Source organism: Hydra vulgaris, chromosome 09 (genome assembly GCF_038396675.1).
Source record: "Hydra vulgaris chromosome 09, alternate assembly HydraT2T_AEP".
Taxonomy (NCBI): Eukaryota; Metazoa; Cnidaria; class Hydrozoa; order Anthoathecata; family Hydridae; genus Hydra; species Hydra vulgaris.
The window spans coordinates 16,227,501-16,245,793 of record NC_088928.1 but is presented as its reverse complement, the minus strand read 5'-3'; the positions used below and the strand labels follow the sequence as shown (position 1 = coordinate 16,245,793).

At 27.5% G+C, this 18,293-nt stretch overlaps 1 protein-coding gene across 1 annotated transcript in view; it reads left to right on the top strand.

The window, feature by feature from the left end:
* Positions 1-968: 968 nt before the first annotated feature.
* LOC105843845 (uncharacterized) overlaps positions 969-18,293 on the top strand; it is an 18,822-nt gene continuing 1,497 nt past the window's right edge. Inside the window, exons 1-4 of the mRNA XM_065804848.1 lie at positions 969-1,188; positions 1,491-1,613; positions 1,705-2,019; positions 9,335-9,452. Coding sequence (XP_065660920.1) covers positions 1,167-1,188; positions 1,491-1,613; positions 1,705-2,019; positions 9,335-9,452 — 578 coding nt within the window. The 5' untranslated portion in view covers positions 969-1,166. The remainder of the gene's footprint in view (positions 1,189-1,490; positions 1,614-1,704; positions 2,020-9,334; positions 9,453-18,293) is intronic.

Genomic DNA, 18,293 nt, shown 5'->3' with positions numbered 1-18,293 from the left:
TTTCTCTCTCTCTTTATATATATATATATATATATATATATATATATATATATATATATATATATATATATATATATATATATATATATATATATATATATATATGTATATACAGTGGCGGCGTTAGGGTAGGGCCTGGTTGGGCGATGGCCCAGGGCGCCGAATATAAAGGGGCGAAACTAATTGGTTATTTTACTAATTAGTAGTGCTAAAACTAATTGGTAGTGCTAAAACCGGCACTGTATATATATATATATATATATATATATATATATATATATTAACGAGTAAAAGACTAATACTCTGCCGTAGAAAGCCAAAAAGCGGTAACTTAAAAAATTGTTTTTGAGTGTTTTTCTGAAATGTAGCATTTACAGTAACTCTGTACGGCGTCATGTTTTATGGAACATAAACTATGTACTATTTTTAAAAATATTATAAAGCCAAAAGACAGTAACTCTCATATTAAACAATGTTAGTAAAGTTTTAAACATTAACTATGTTTGTAAAGTTTAAAACATTAACTATGTTTGTAAAGTTTAAAAAATTAACTATGTTTGTAAAGTTTAAAACATTAAAACTTTGTTTGTAAAGTTTAAAACATTAACTATGTTTGTAAAGTTTAAAACATTAACTATGTTTGTAAAGTTTAAAACATTGACTATGTTTGTAAAGTTTAAAACATTAAAACTATGTTTGTAAAGTTTAAAACATTAAAACGATTTTTTAAGTTACTGTCTTTTTACTTTTCAGACTTTTACTGTCTTTTTTCTTTTCATTACTCTTGCTAAATTAAGTTCATAAATGCAAATGTTCAACTATTAAAAAAGATATTTGCATTGTATAATTTTTACATTTGAATCATTACTATGATAATATCGACGAATATATTTATATAACTACAAATAGCTTTGTTTACGTAGGTTTATGATATTATTTTGTAACCAATAAAATAGCTTTATTATCAAGTGGCATGAATATTGAAAATTAGTTTCGAGTTCGGATGCGCGCAACAAGAAAATCGGCAGTTGCGTAATAAATCGGATATGTCTATTGTAAAAAATAGATATAGTATATTTTAAACACTTTTTGTACATAATGTAACATTTACAGAGGTTTTATTGAAAAACCTCAAAAAATGTTATAGTTAGATATTACATATATAAATGGCTTTTACTATTTTGATATGTAAGTTAATTGCATTAGTTTTTAGTGGTTACTTTTTCCCATTAGCGACACAATTTCAACTTTTTTCCTTCATTAATTTATTGTTTATTTTATTATTTTGGATATAAAAACTACATATATATATATATATATATATATATATATATATATATATATATATATATATATATATATATATAACATTTTTTTGAGAAATTCTATGGACAGGCACAAACAATAAGAGATGATAATAATAATGACGCATTTCTAAAATACTGTATAACAATTGTACTAAACATTAAATGGATTTTTTTTTTCTGCAGTGTTGTTTACCATATGCGAGGTAGTTTTACAAGAAACATGTTTTTGCAATAATAACGGACTTTGTAATCTAAATGGGTCTTGTAATTGCAGTTTTGGATTTTATGGAGTAACTTGTGGTCTATGTAAGTATTTATAATTTATTTATATTAAAAAAATTAAAATTAAAAATAAAACGCTAAATGTTTTAATTAAGAACAATAAAATTTTTCTTAGACGATTATTCATACAAAATTCAATATGTCTCAACTCCTAATGATGTTCCTCGTGTACTAGCAGAATTAATAAGTCAACTATCCAATTATAATATTGCCAATGCCCTTCGCATAGACCCTGGAAACATTATTCAAGTGGTATTTTACAAGATTATCACAGATGAAGATTTGCTACAAATACAAAAAATAGCTTCTAATATCGGAGGGCCAATTCAAGTAATCAACGACTACAATGAATGCATCGAACGAAAACAGATATGTTATTCTGGAAGCGTTTGTGTCAATAGATTAGGGTCATTTAATTGCATTCCAAACGGTATATTTTAGTAATCATGAATTTAAATAATTTCTTATTTCCCGATTTTTTTTTTTTTTTACCTAGGGTACTTATTAAACAAACATATTTTAAATTCAAAAATGTGTATTTTTCAAACTTTTTATGAACACGTGGTCAGATGCCCAACTTGTATTTTGGGACTCATAGTTTTTTTTTTTTTTACTAAATTTTATTTTCAAAAAACAAAATATTTACAAAAAACAAAAGTACTTTTCTAGACACATAAAAATTAAATTTTGGATTAGGAGCAACCTTAAGATTGTCTTAATTTTTTTTCCAATTTTAAAGTTTTATGTAAAAAATTTTAAAATGGAAGATAAAGTGTTTTCTTTCGATATTTTAAATAAGATCACAATATTTTAATCTTTACTTTTTGTTTATTTTACATTAAGATGTTTTTTAAACTTATCAACATTAACAAAAATTTAATTAAAAAAAAAAGTTTTTTTCATAGTTAGGTGCATTTGAGACAACCTAAAACCACGGAAGAATGTTTTTAAGGCACATGTAATGATTAAGCGATTATACATATAACATATGTATGTGAACGACATTAGTGGTGATATGTATGTGAACGACAATAGGCCGGGTGAATAAAAATAAGCAATTTCTTTTACTCAGTAATCGGTGAGCTTTACGTGAATAAAAACTTTAGCGATTTTCCTTAAGTTTTTTCACGTAAAACTGAACAACTATTGAGTAAACTGCTTAACTTTACGCAAATAAAAGTTTGAGTAAAACTGCTTAAGTTTTTGTTCACGTAAAGCTGACCAATTACTGAGTAAAAGCAATTGCTCATTTTTATTCACCCGGCCTAATGAGAAATTAAGGATCTCCCCTGCTTTTTGTAATAAAAAGAAAGATTTTGTTTTAGTTAAATCAAAACAAAATGATTCAATTAAATTTTAAGTCCAATTAAGACTAATTAAATATAATTACGACTTATCAATTCTAAAAAACCAAACAAAGCTAGTCAACTATAAAAACCAAACAAATGTAAAAGCTAATTTAAAAAAAAAAAAAAGCTACAGCCAGGTTTTTTAATGCTGAGAGATTAATAAAAGCAGTTTGTAAATAAATTATTAGTTTGAAAACATGATATCAAATAAAAGTAACCAATCATTTGCAAAATTATAAATATTTTAGAATTTTACAAAGTAAAAAAAAATGCCTTTTACGACTCAATACATGTTAAAAACTTTTTTGTATAAAAATCTATACTCTTTGGTAATTGAAAATTGTTCTAAACGTTACTCAATATAATTTAAATATGGTACACCTCCGTTACACGAAGTCTGTTTTTTAAATTTTTTTTTTGAACAACTTAAAAAGGTTCACCAATCAAGTTGTTTTTCTGGAATTGAAGTGAAAAATTTTGTAGTAGTTTTACGTTACTAATGTTTTTTACTAAATAGAACTTTTGGATACAAACAGACCTAACGGCACAACTTAATTGGTTCAATCCATTAGTGTTGTTGGGTTAGCAATAAATTGTTTGCTCGAACGTTATCGTTCAACTATTAACGTCAAGCAAGTAGTACTTGGTTGGCGTTAACTTAAGGACTCTTAGTATTTGTTTATTTATACTTATTTTATGTTATAACTGTAAACTGGATTAATGTAGCATTATGGTAAGCAGCTTTGCTATGTTATAGTGGGTATTATGTTAGCATACAAGTGGCGTCAGACATACGTTGAGATTGTGCATGTTTTACTACTTTTCTCAGCACCCAGCATTTTTGATCTAATACTATGTTTTGATTCTAACACGGTTAATTGAGTATTCAGTGCTACAACACAACTCAAAGTTCATGTTCATGTAAATACATGCCATGACAATTAGGGCTTCCAGTAAGAACTTTTTTAAAGAAAGTTCGAACATAAACGTGTTCAATTTGTTACGGAAAAAAGTTCAAACTGTTTCGAACTTTATTTTAGTTATGTTAAAACACATAAAAGTAATACAAAGAATACGCAAAAGTATTTATTTTTTTATCACTATTAATTAGGACAAAAGTAAATAATATAAATAAGTACTCTTCATAGTTTGCTTTTTAAAAGTTAGTGCGTCCAAAGCTTTGTCATTTAAAGAACTTCTTATTTTAGTAGCAAAAAGTTCAAGCTCTCTCAGCTTCTACGGATGTAGGAGGAATTGTTTGAAGAATTTTGAAAAGTAAATCTAAATACTCGATCCTAGCTTTGCTCGGTTCAAAAGCAGCCATTTTCTTTAATACAAGGTTTGTTTCAATTTCCTGATGGTCTCATTTCAGTGTCTAATTGTTTAATAAAAAAATTTGAGTTGTTGAGCTAGATTCATTTTTGATAAAAAAATCTAAGACACTTTTTACGTTATCAATTATACTATCAGTATTTACTTCCTTGTCATCATCAGAGCTATCGTCAGATAGCTGAAATGAGATTAGTGATCGCTGAGATTAGGAGCAAGAATAGTAATCGACTTTTTTTAATCTTGTTGCCAAATTGGTCATTTTTATTTAAGACATTAGGATTTGACAAATACTTCATGAGATGAGTTAAATGAATGTTTCTTCTTTCAATTATTCTATATTCAAATATCTGTTTAACAAGTTGACTTATAGGTGTATTAGCTTCATGAATTTTTTTTCTGGTAAACTCAATCACAATTTCAGAATACAAATATCAGTATCTTCTTTTGAAAGAGTATTAATGGCCATTTCTCATTTTTTGCCACAGTTTCTTGATATTCAAGTTTCAATGATAAAATAGAATCTTTACTAACTGCATGAACAATTTGAATATCATCACTAATTTCAGTCCCATCGTCATCATTACTATAATCTTGATCACGATCTACAGATTCCATACCAGCATCAACAGGGTTGTTATGAGAACCATGTGCATCAGCCTTGTTTTTTGTAAAGAGCTCTTCAATCACATAGATGAATAGCGTGGTTGTAACACATTTGATGTTCAGGTTTAGTGTTGTCAAAGCTATATTAACTTGTTTTTTTGTTTTTTTAATTCAGAAATCTATTTTATGGGTATCACCATAGGATTTCTTTACCAATTAAAAAATGTAACTCACGTAATTATTTTATTTTTAAACTGTTCTTTTTTAATGTTCTAAAATTAAGAGTATTTTTAATGATATAAAATAAAAATAGTTATTTAATAATAAATAACTAATTTTAATGTTCTAAAATTAAGAGTAACAAAAACTAAAAAAGTGTAAAAAAATTTTTGTTTAACTGCTAACTTGTTTAACTTTTAAAAAATGATAATAAAGATTTTTATAATTTTTATTATATATGCATGTTATTTTGATTATATATACATATATACATTATATATATGTTCGATTTTTTCATGATTTTTTTGATTATATATACATGTTCGATAATTTTGATATATATACACGTTTGAACTTAAAGAGAAAAAAAAGTTCGAACTTGAACCTCTTAAAAAAAGGCAATAGCTCGAACATTCGAACTTGAACATGTTCGAACTGGAAGCCCTAATGCCAATAAAGTTAAAAAAAGTGAAACTTTAAACCTTTTTGAAAGCAGAAATAACTAAAACACAAAATGCAAAAAAATCATTGCAAATGCGAGTGTCAGAACAGTAATTGAGAAAAAATTTTAAAAAATAATGGTGTATTGTACAAAGCTAAAAAGTTCTTAAACCAGTCATGGTTTAAGAACTTTTTAGCTTTAGTTAGGTTTGTGCATATTTTCGCATAATTTTGCATACCTATAGTATGCAAAATTATGCGAAAATATACACAAACCTAAAAATTGCTTGATGCGGCATCAACGTTACTATTATTACAAATCAAGTTTCTATCATTCAAAAGTTTTTTAAGTAAACTACACATGATGTTTTCAAATTAAATCTTTATCATATTCTTATAATTATTTTTAAACTTGATAAAAAATTAGGCCGTTATTACTTAACTCATTGTTTAAAAAAAAAAAATCATAAATAAATAAACTATATATTGCACGATATATTGCGCAAGATTCTCAAAAAATAACTATAGATCCAAAACCTAATAATCAGCCTCTAAATACCCAATCACAAACCGAGTTTTTTAACATTATGAATATATTGTAACTAATTTTTTTTTTTTTTAAAAAAAAGATAAAAATTAATAAAAAAATAATAAATAATTTACGAAATTTTATTAATTGTTAATTAACTGAGGATGTAAAAAAATATTATACATTCTTAAAATCGTACCTTATATACATGCTTATAATTTATTTATTCTTGATTTTAACTTTTTTGTTTATTTCTAATTTACGTATAACATTATTTACCTACACAGTTAATTACCGATACTCGAACCTCCAAGGAACCAAGAAAAATGGTTCGACTTAACGAGTTGTTCGACTAAAACAAATTTCGGCTAAGTCAACTTTGGCTAATATGAGATGTTAGTTCGAGTTAAAAGCGATTTTTCTTTATTCAATGTTAAAGAATTAACAGTATACACCATTATACTAATAAAAGTGTGACAAATGTTTCAGTGAAAAAGTTACGCATGCAGTACACTCAAGATAACATTCAAAAAAAGTTAAGCAACACAACAACATCCTTAATATTTGGTAATAAACTTGCGTCTAAAAGCTAGCGGTCTTTTTGTTAAAATATTCATTGAAAGTATAAAATAATTTCTTTTTTAACAATATTTTATAATAGCTTTATTTTACGTCTGATAAGGACCTACTCTAATAAAATCTAAATACAATAAATAAAAAAGAAAATATTAGGCTACTGTTATCTATGTTTGATATGGAATGGTTTCTTAAAAAAATAATTAAAGTCAGTTATTTTAATTTCTTTTTTTTTCCCGGACGAAGGGTTCGATTTATCCAAAGCAATTTGCTGAAAGGGGACGAAAAAATGGTTTGACTTAACAAAGTTCAAGTTATCCGAGGTTTGAACCGGAGAATTTTTATAGCAATCAATTAGAGGGTTTTAATGGACTAAATGAAACAGTTTGAGATAACAAAAGCTTAAATTAACCAGTATTCGACTTACCGTGAAATAACTGTTGCTTATAAGAAAGAAAGAAGCTAAAAAAAATTTTTTCTTTTTTCTTTAAAAAGTTCTTTATTTATTTTTTCACAAACATAAATATAATACACAATGTCATTTTTTTTTTAAAATAACACGATTTTATTTTTATGAGCAGCCGTAGCGCAGTGGTCAGCACGCTTGCCTCAGAATATAAAGATCCGTGGTTTAACGCCACCTTAGTTTGTGTTTTCAAGATCCAACTACATCAACTTCACTGACAAAAAAAAATGTTACACTTTCTTAGAAATCCATCAAAACTGTAAAACTTTGCAAGTTGGCTTTCAATCAAAACATTTTTTGCAGAGAAGAACTTTTGATATCATGTTTTGAAAATATTTTTCAAATTCAAGCTCCAAGGTCTCATACACGTTTTTTTATTTATTCTTGTTTTAGATGCCCCAAGAAAACCTTACGGCCTTGTCACAGATCACCGCGGAAGAGCATTTACATAAGAAGTTTACCGATGGCGCTAAATTTGTCCAGAGCTCGCTTCAAACCCTGGATCTCTTTCTTTTAAAGCATGCGCTCTAAGCATTGCGCTACGGCCGTTTTATGTCTAAGATCATGTGTTGTCTCAGATTAAGATATTGAATTTGCAACTTCCTTACAAACTGACAGATATTTAAAAGAAAGAAAATTTTAAAAACATCTTTACGCCATTCTTACATCATTCCAAGATATAAGAGCCAATAAGCAAAACACAGAGAGCACGTTCAACAATATGTTCTTCGTTATGAAAATTTATAAATGGAATCGATACCACAATGGTTAAAATGGAATCTCATTTATGTTAATTTCTTACCATTATGAAACTTTGGTTCTACTTGCTTCTTTAAAGCAAGATCTTTCTGGTGCAGAGAGAGAAAGATATTGCATAAATGCTCCTTTCAAAACAAGCTCCTGAACTGTTCAGGCATTCAGTAAAGATTTTTTTGTGAAAGTTTCTTAACTTTAAACTAGAAAAACCAACCAAGTCTTTACAGAGTGGGAGAAAACTTTAGGTTTATGACTAGCTTGTTCAATCTTACAATTTAAATAATAAACAATGATTAAACAGTCACTCATCACTATGGGAGTATGTTGAACAGTTTAAGATTTTTTCCAAATCTGATGTTAATGATGTTAGTGAATGATCTATTAAAGTTGTATTGGACTTTTGAAACAATGTTTCAGAGTTATGTTTATGTTTTTAACACGAAAATGTTTGTCAGGAACTACTGCTTTCTATTTATCAAAGGAGAAACCTTCGTAAAACACTATGGTTTATTTAAACTTAGTATATGAAGCTATAGCAAAGTAAAGAATATAATACATAAACAATACAGTTTATTTGATAATAAAATACTAAACTATAAACATACATCTTCAATATCAGTAGGATAATGTTTATTTTCTTTTTTTACCAATAAGTTCCAATGTAAACGAGGTGTTATTACTAAGTAATTAAGGTTAGTATCCGGGCAGGTTACCTCAAGGATCAAAGTATTTTTTAAAAAACCTTTATAAGGGCTTATTTGACACTGTTTTGAAAATTTTGCAAGTTTTAGTTTGTTTCGGTTCGGAAATAATTTATTAGGATGTCAAAAAATATGTTTTATATGTCACTGAGGAATGTCATGTCTTTTTGTGAGAGAATATTGTTTTTTTTGCACTGATTTCTGAAGATCTTGTAGACTTATTTACTAATTTTTACAACATGTTCTTTTTCTGTGATCTAGCCAATTTATACAATTTGAAAGAATAAAATAATTATAGATTTTATAATTATAACTTGAATGAAATACATGTTTGCAAACCTGCGTTTCTTTGTACACACTTTTAGTGGTGAAAATAAGAAATGCATTTAACTGACCGATAGTTAAAGCGCCACAACCATGAACTAAAGACTTGCGAGGAGAATTTTTGAAATAAAAAATATTTAAAAATTTCACAATGGTCTCTAAGAGATTAAACAATAATCTTGGTCTCTTCACATAATTAATCACGATGCCAATAATAAAAAATGTTGTTCTTTTTTGTAAAAATTCAAGTTACTTTACCTTTGTACTGTTTACTCTTTTTAAACATTATTATTAAAAGAAATTATTTAAAAACAAAAAAAACTAACGACATATAAAGATTAAGTTAAACTGGTGCAACTAAGCAACTGCTATAAACTAATTATTTGCATCAGTTTACCATCATGACAGATAAATAATCAAAAATTTATTCGTGATTTTAATTGTTTTAGAAACGAAATCTTCAAACTTCCCGGTTGTTTATATATGGGTTGGTGCCGTGGGTGGCGTTTTGATTTTAATGCTGTTGCTAATCGTATGCGTCCGAAGAAAAAAGAAAAAGAAAATGAAGTAAGTGTTATTAGGGATGTATGATGGACGTAGCTAGCTAGACAGAGTGTAGCCAGGGGGTGATAAGTAGTACAATAGGCAGAGTGTAGCCAGGGGGTGATAAGTAATACAATAGACAGAGTGTAGTCAGGGGGTGAAAACAAATATTCATTTTCACTTAGATTTCTTGCTGATAGTATAGCACAAAATAATAAATTCACTTTGCTTTAATTTAGGAATTTACTTTGTTTTATTTTAAGAAAACATCGTTTAATTTTAAAGCACTTCTAAGTTTTATATCCGCAAAGGAAAATTTAAAACTCTTGTTAAGCTGGTAATTAAAAAAATAAAAAAAAATTTGTTGAATAGCAAAAATTTACATCGGGGAGAGTTGCCTTAATTGAAACGCTTAAGGAATAAATATTTATTAACCAAAGATGGCTTATTTATGAAAACACTTGTGATTTGATTAAAACAAACAGACAATCCTACTATATTTTTAAACATAGTTTGACTTAATTTGTTGTACTATGTTTTATTGAAAATAAATTTATTGGAAATAAATTTGTTTTTGCTAAGATACATTTTGTTCCAATCAAGGCAACTAGTTCCCTAAAATGGACACTTTGACTTGTTTAATCAGAAGAAGTTGTTTCTTTAAAAAAAAACTCAGTAAAGTTAACAGAAATTAATTATAAGTGATTTTTTATCTTTACAATGAAAATTTAAACAGTTCATTCAAAACTTATAATTGGATTAATATTACCCTGGCAAATTGAAATTCTACAAACAAAAAGCTGTATAAAAGCAAAAAGCCGTATAGCCTAAAGCAGTAAAGTTTACCCAGCACAATCAATATAGTGTGAACACAAAATTAGATCACCGAAAAAAAAGTGACGCAAAAAAGCTTTAAATCAATGGTGCACATGCATTTTTTGTGGAATAACTTTCAAAATCTGTCAAAACGTAGAAAATTAGACGTTTTACTAGAAAAATGCAAAATACAGCCATAATTCATTTTTTATTTAAAAGTAAATGCAAGTATTCCATTTAAAGCCCTGTTCCAATTAAGGTAACTCTCCCTAAGTAAATTTAGTCGTATTTATGATCCACTGCACGAGAGAAATATATTGAAATTAAAAATATATTGAAAAGAGAAATATGTAGAAGTTAAAATTAAATTAAAACATAATATTTCAGTCAGGAAACTAGAATTATAATACATTTAAATTTATTTTGGTTATCTTTTGACGGTCTTGTATTTTGGTGAAAAAGTGTAATATTATTAAGTCTTGATTAAACGTCCCAAAATGAATTTATTTTTGAAAAGTGATGGCATTTTTGAGACCCAACATGAAATACTTTTGAAAAACTTTTTTTTTTGGATAATTAAGTGTTAAGTGTTCAAGGGCCTTGGGGTATCCCTTAAAATATTTTTTTGTTTGAAAATTTTTTAGTTCTAGTATCATTTTATTATATGGCGCACATTTAGAGGGTGAGAGCAGACATTAAAAAAAAAAAGTTGTTTTAAGGACCACCCTAGTGTATAAATTTACTTTTCTATCGAGTTGATTTTAGTTATTTTATTTTGAGATTCTAAAAACAGGTTTTAGATTCCAGCTCTTGTTTTTCCAATAATTTTTAAATAAAATTTTTAAATTGCTGTTTAACACTTTTTTAGACTGCAATTTTAAAATAAAGTCAATAAACTGTTCTTTATTTTTTATTTTTAAGTTAGTGTCTTTATTTTCGAAAACATTTTGAATATCACAATTTTAATGTTTTCTTTTTCTAAGGGAAGATCGTTTTTTGTAAATTTTTTTGGAGAGTTTTCCTGCAAATATTTGCAGTAATTAAGTACCTTTACTTTTACATGAAGCTCGCATACTAAAGTCAAATTTTTTCTAACAAAATTGTCATTATTACCTTTTATTCTAAATTAAGAAACAATTTTTGATCACTCGTAACAGCGAGCAGTTTCTTGTAGAATGTCGGGTGATCCAATACTTAAAATGGATTTGTTGTTAAAATGGAGAAGTTAGTTAAACTTCTCTAATCAAATTTAAACAAATCCAAATAACGAATATTATTGTTCGTTAAATATTACTATTCGCTAAACGAATATTAATATTCTTTTTTTTTTTTTTTTATTAAGTATTGTTTTTTAAATTTTGAATCACCCCTGTGATAATCTCAAAAACTATCCTAGATACACCATAAGAAGCAAGCTTATAGAAAAGACCTGCATGCCAAAGTTTATCAAAAGCTTTAGATATTTCAAGAGCAAAAGGTCCTAGCCTTGTCTTCTCCATCTAATGTACGATAAAATCTTTCAGTCACAGCAATTAGCAAGTCAGCCGTAGAGCAAGAGGATCAAAAACCGTATTGATTGTCTGACAGTAATTTATTTGAATCAAAGTGGGATGTTAGAAATTTGTTGGTCAGAGACTCAAAACCATTGCTAACAAAAAAAAGAAGACTGATCGGACGATAGTTGGATGGGGTTTGAATGTTCTTGAGTGATTAGGGTTGCCTGGAAACCGAGTCACAAAGTTAACTATATTGAGTAAAAGATTGAGAAATGCAGAATTTATGGGATTAAGTACCACCAGGGTCAGTGGATTTAGAACCAAACCATTGAGTGTGATGAGCATTAAGCTCATCAATATCAACAATATTGGCAAAGAGGTATAAAGAAAGTGTAATGTGATCAGAAGTTACATCTAAAAAAGTTCAGTCTTGCAAGACTGAACTTTTGAACTTCTCATGAGAAGAAGGAAAACGGTAAAGAACAAAGAGAAAGGTAATAGAGTAAAGAGGTGCTAAGTGGAAGCACATAAAAGAATGGTCAAAGTATTTAAACCCGATTTCTCAACAAATAGGTAAATTGATGCACAAGTATACCCCCATGCCAAAAATGTGACTTTTGGAGTCTTTGCGAATCTAAGGATAGTACCCATCAATACTGAGATTTGAAGAAGGAACAGTTGAATTTAAATTTGTCTCACAAAGAGAAAGAAAGTCTTGTGAATTTTGCAAGCGATAAGATTCAACTAATGGAAGGTTAATTCAAAGAGTACGAACATTTGTGAAACATATATTCAAATAGTTAGGTGGTGGTGATGGTTTTTTATGTTTAATACTTTGGGTTTCTTTGGGCATGATATAAGTTTAAAGAGAACTTGGCTCTCATTTATAGCACGGCATCCCAAGCAATGAGCTATGCAGTAATATTAATATTTGTTAAACGAATAGTAATATTTGTTTAACTGTTCGTTAAAAAAACATTGCTATTCGTTAAACGAATGTTACCATTTGTTAAACGAACATTTATTTGTTAAACGAATAAATATATATTTTTTAATTTTGTTATTTAGGTGCCCCAAGAAGATCTAATGGCCTTGTCACAGAGCACCGCGGAAGTGCATTTAACTGTGACAAGGCCATTAGAAATAAATTTTTGTAATATTCGTTAAACGAATAGTAATATACGTTTAACGTATATTATTATTCGTTTTACGAATATTACTATTCGTTAAACGAATAGTAATATACGCTAAACGAATAGTAATATTCGTTTAACGAGTATTACTATTCGTTTAACGAGTATTACTATTTATTTAACAAGTATTACTATTTGTTTAACGAATATTACTATTCGTTTAACGAATATTACTATTCGTTTAACGAATATTACTACGCGTTGCGCTAATTGTAAGAATCAGATGTTATGAGAGAAAACAACGAATAGTATAGATTACTTAACAAAGTGACATTTGTTAGTTTTCGTTTTTTGTTCTTACATAATTTTTTTATTAATAAAAATTTGGTGTCCCTCCTTTGATAATATTTTTGATTAGGTGTTGTATTAATCACTTAATTATAATTATTACAATTATTATTATTAATTACACGGACATAACTTTTCGGATCGAAGTTAGACATCTAGTGTATATTTACTCAAGATGTTTTACTTAGATCAATGATTTCGTATCTTGAACATTGACTCGCGATCACTTTGACTTTGACTCGCGAGTCACGCTCAACGACTTCGATCAATGACTACGCAATAATTAACTACGCGTCAATGATATATAATATATCATTGACGCGTACAAACAATTTTATCAGGTGGATTAAGAGATTAAGATATAAACTCAATTATTCAAGACATATTGCTTTTTTTTGTATGTTATTAATTTAGTGTAAACATTCTGTTTAATCTTGTTATAAGAAATGTAATAAAATGTTATTCGGCTACGACATGTACTCAAGTGTTACAAACATGTTTATGGAGTTATGTTGCCTAAAGGCAAGTTAAGAAATAAAGTTAAACAGTTAAGCAATAAACTATTTAGAGTATACTCTGAATACTTTATTGTTTAACTGTAGGCACGGTCTTAAAAATTAGCTTGTTAAATAAACTTGAATTTTGAAAATGAAATTGAACTTCTTAGTTAAATGCTCTTCCGCAGTACTCTGAGATAAGACCTTAAGGACCTCTCGGAGCATCTTGATGACCACAAGTATATATATATATATATATATATATATATATATATATATATATATATATATATATATATATATATATATATATATATATATATATATATATATATATTAGTATACATTATTTTATCATTATTACCTTCTCTAAATATGTTTAAAAGGTAAAAATTCAAAAAAATACATGTTTGGATGTTTACGCATCCAAGCTACTTTATCCAGTTAAATGAATCATTTTCATTCATGATTTATTTAACTGGATAAAATAGCTAGGATGTGTAAACCGGATATTAGAGTTTACACTGTTTTTTTGCAAATTTAATACGTAAAGCCCAGATGATAGAGTTTGTTATGAGATATTATTTGATGCTTGTCTAAGGTTGTTGTGCAGTTTGGTATTTGTTTTTTTTCAGAGAGTGAAGGTTCTGTTTTGCAAGAATCCTCCTCACTCCTCACTCCTAGAACTCACACCTAGCTTAAGAGCAAGTGAAACTGATTTGGAACCTAGGTTTGAGATCTGTGTTCCAAATCAGAGTTGTACTGCTGTTATGGTAACTGTTATAGAAGATATTATTTTGACTATTTATACTCAACATAATATCTATAAACAATATCAATAAACAATAAAAATCTGCCTCTACCAACGATAAAAACCTACTTTTTTAAATATATTTGGAGAAGTAGGTTCTCCATCGAATTAAAGTTTTCATTAGAATATCGCATTTGTAGTTGTCAAAAGCTTTTTTAGTGTCTAGCAAGCATAAATAAGTAGGAAAGTTGTTGCTTTTATAATTTTCAATTGTTTTGCTTATAATAAATTTAGCAAGCAGAGTGAAACTCTTATTATTAAAACCAAACTGAAGCAGATGAGTTTCTTTTAACTATCGACAAATGAGAATGATAAGGTATTCTAAAGGTTTATTTAATATTGGAATAATTATAATAATTTCTAGTCGTTATTTTGATCGGTAAATGATTTTTTATATAATTTAATTAGTGGTATAAAATTTGCTGTTGAAATTGATGCTTAAATAAAAAGTGAAATAATTTTTTAATTATAAAATAGTTTTTTAATAATTTGACATTCATGCTTAAACAAAAAGTGAAATAATTTTTTAGATGAAATAATTTTTGTGTTGGTGTGTCAAATTAGGCGCGTTTTAAATGTTCTGCAGAGATAAAGATATGATCCTTGCATTTACTTAATTTTAGGCAAAAAAATCATTTTGATATTTTCATCGGTAATTATTATCTCATCAGGATTTTTACAAAACGGAATATGACAATCAGAGCCGACGACACCGGGAGGGAAAGGTTGAGAGGGGGAGCTTTTTTTTTTAAAGAAGTTTCAACTTTTTTTTTAAAGAAGTTCAAGATAAAGAGGACTCTTTTTAAAAACTGACGATTTTGCTCCTTTACTTTGAAACCAGTTTCGTTGGCCATTACGATTAGTATATTAATGAGTATTTCTTTCAGTGTTTAACCTGATCCGATGGCGATCACAAATAATACCGAATATGTATTAAAAATTATATTTTTAAGATCTTAACCGTTTTTACATTAACTATATGACTTATATTTTCTATATTTTTATATCTGAAAAACAACAACAATAAATTTAGACAAAAATTTCGTTTAATAAGAAAAACTTTTAATAAACACTATTGTTCAAACAGTCGATATATAATTGTTATTCAGTTCGTTAGAGCCATAATGGCCCTATTTACTGGTTATAGCTATCGTGGTATTGAAATGTTGTTGTATATGCCGATTCGGTTTTCTTCTGATCATAATCGTTTTTTCAAAAAGTCTGGCAAATTCTGTGGTGATTTTAGGAACAAAATGAGAAAGTTGGGGGAAGAGGGTGTAGAGTAGGAGAGGGAACCCTTCAAAAGTGCCAACTGTCTTCAGAAAAAAAAAGGTCCTTTAAACTAAACATCTGCTAACTGAAATGTGTCAAATGCCAACTAGTTAACTATATTCCTGAAAAAACCGTTAACAAGTGTTGTAGGAAAGTGAAGTTATGACCAATTCCACACCACCTTTGAAACCGCCTCTGTTGATAGGTTCTTTATCCTTTTTAATGTTCATAGTGAAACGTTTTGGATTTGAATTTTTTTTCATACACTTATAAATATTCCAGAAATTTTATATGGTAAAGTTTTCTAATTTTTCAATTTTTTATGTATTATTGATAAAGTTTATTGTTTTGTGCTGCTTTGACGGTTTTGCAAAAATTCTTCCAAGCAAATAAGGTAGCAGTTAAAAATAGAAGAGGTAGAGTCATTTGCAAATCCTATTTCAGTCTATTTTTGAAAATGAAAAATTCTTAAGCAATAATAGATCCATTTAAAAGAAAAACCAAAATCCGGTAAAAAAAAATTATTTGAGACTTTCTCAACCTTCAATCTTTCTCAATCTTTCTCAGAGATGTTTGTGGCAATCATGCATTGACACATTCTTTCCTTTCTCTTGGCCTCTGAACTATTTAGGGATGATAAAACAATCTGACAATGCAGATAAACTAACCATTAGAACATTACTATTTTATTTGAATTATAAAGTAGCGGAGTTGGTTGTTTATTTAAACTTTTTGTACTCGAGGTAATAAACGAGGTAGTGGAGTTTCCATATGATGAAAAATGTAGATAAAATCCAAAATGTAGTTATGTTTTTTTATACAACTACTTTATTCAGCAAAAATTTTGTTTGTCAAAGAACCACACATAAATTTAATATCTCTAAACATGTTTCCAAGGAGACCTGTTTTTTTTAAAAATACAGCTATAATATTAAAAGGTGTTAATGCTTTTTATAAAGCAAGCCTAACACAAATATAGCTAATTTGGTAACTTGTAAATGTTTAGTCAGCGATGTAGAGCGTTCATAAATTGGTGCATTTTATGCAGTTTTAAATGGCTTCATAAATCCTATGTTAATTAGTTTTTTGTAACATGTGTATGGAGTGTCATTAAATGTCATTTAAAGTTATTAATTAGTGCGTGGAATGAGATGTCAAAGTCAATATGATTACTCCAGCTTCTTTGTTTTGTCTAGTAATTTTAGAACCAAAAAAACTTCAGACTTGTCGTATATATTAACAACAGTATATTCAATTATCGTATAACTGTCGTATATAAGTAACAACGAAACTTCTTTGGTGCTAGATAAGTAATTTATAAAGTAAATAATAACTTACAAGAAGCGTTCACCGTTTATGTTACATTAAAGTAAAAGAGATTCAAAAGGAGCACTAAAACCACTCTTAGAAAAATAAATGAGCTCTAAAATGCACTCTTAGAAAAATAAATGCTAATGGAAGATTTAGCAAAGAAACTCTGGTTGCTACCAATTGATTCTCTTTCAACGCTTGTAGATAATTTTAAATCTTTGCAAGAACCTTTAAATTAATTAGTTTTATAAACAAAATAGTTTATTTAATAGAAATATATACTTTATTGAAGGTTGCCAAACATTTTGCATGGAAACAGTTTCATTATTTTTAAAAATTCGGTGTCATTTGCAAATGATAGTAATCTTGCAAGAAGTTCTTTCATTTTATTAATAAATCTATTTACACCTATATTTTATAAATTTTTTTCAAATATATTTACGGACATTAAATAGCGTTGCTTTAGAAAGAGAACATGATTCAGGTGCTCTGAGAAAAAAATACGGATGTTAGATTCGTAAAATTATTCATCTATTCAATACTCGTTATTGATTCGTTAGTTTTATTCATTCCACCTCCTATGTGAAGTATTAATTTTATTTATAGATGCTATTTTAGAAGCAATATATTTGTTTATTGGAAGCCCGCAAAAAATTCTTGAAAAAGTTGAATATATTTCTTTAATTTTATTTCTTGTCTATAAATACTCTTTTAATATAATATTATATTACTATTATGTTACTTTATAAAGTAACAAATAACTAAAAACTTATCAACATTACTGAATAAAAATAGTAACTAATAATTCATAATAGCTGCTTTAAAATCAAGGCTGGTGTAATCAAAACCGGATGCAATTTATACTTGAATAATCAAAAAAAACCTTATACCCTGTAGAATATACCAAGATTCTATTTTTAAACCATTATTGTTTTTATTTTATATAAGTGGTTTAGCATCAAAAACATTAAATAGTTATCTAGCACTTAACAATTTTAATCGCATTTATTCCTATTCCATAATCTAGTAAAGCTAATACTATTCCTTTTTTTTAAATACACCGAATCTTTTATTCAGTAAAAAGATAATAGAATGGAAATACATTAAAAATTTTCTAGGATTAATTTTAGTTAAAAAACTTGGAATTCTAATATTAAATATAGAAGAAAGAAAGTTCTCAA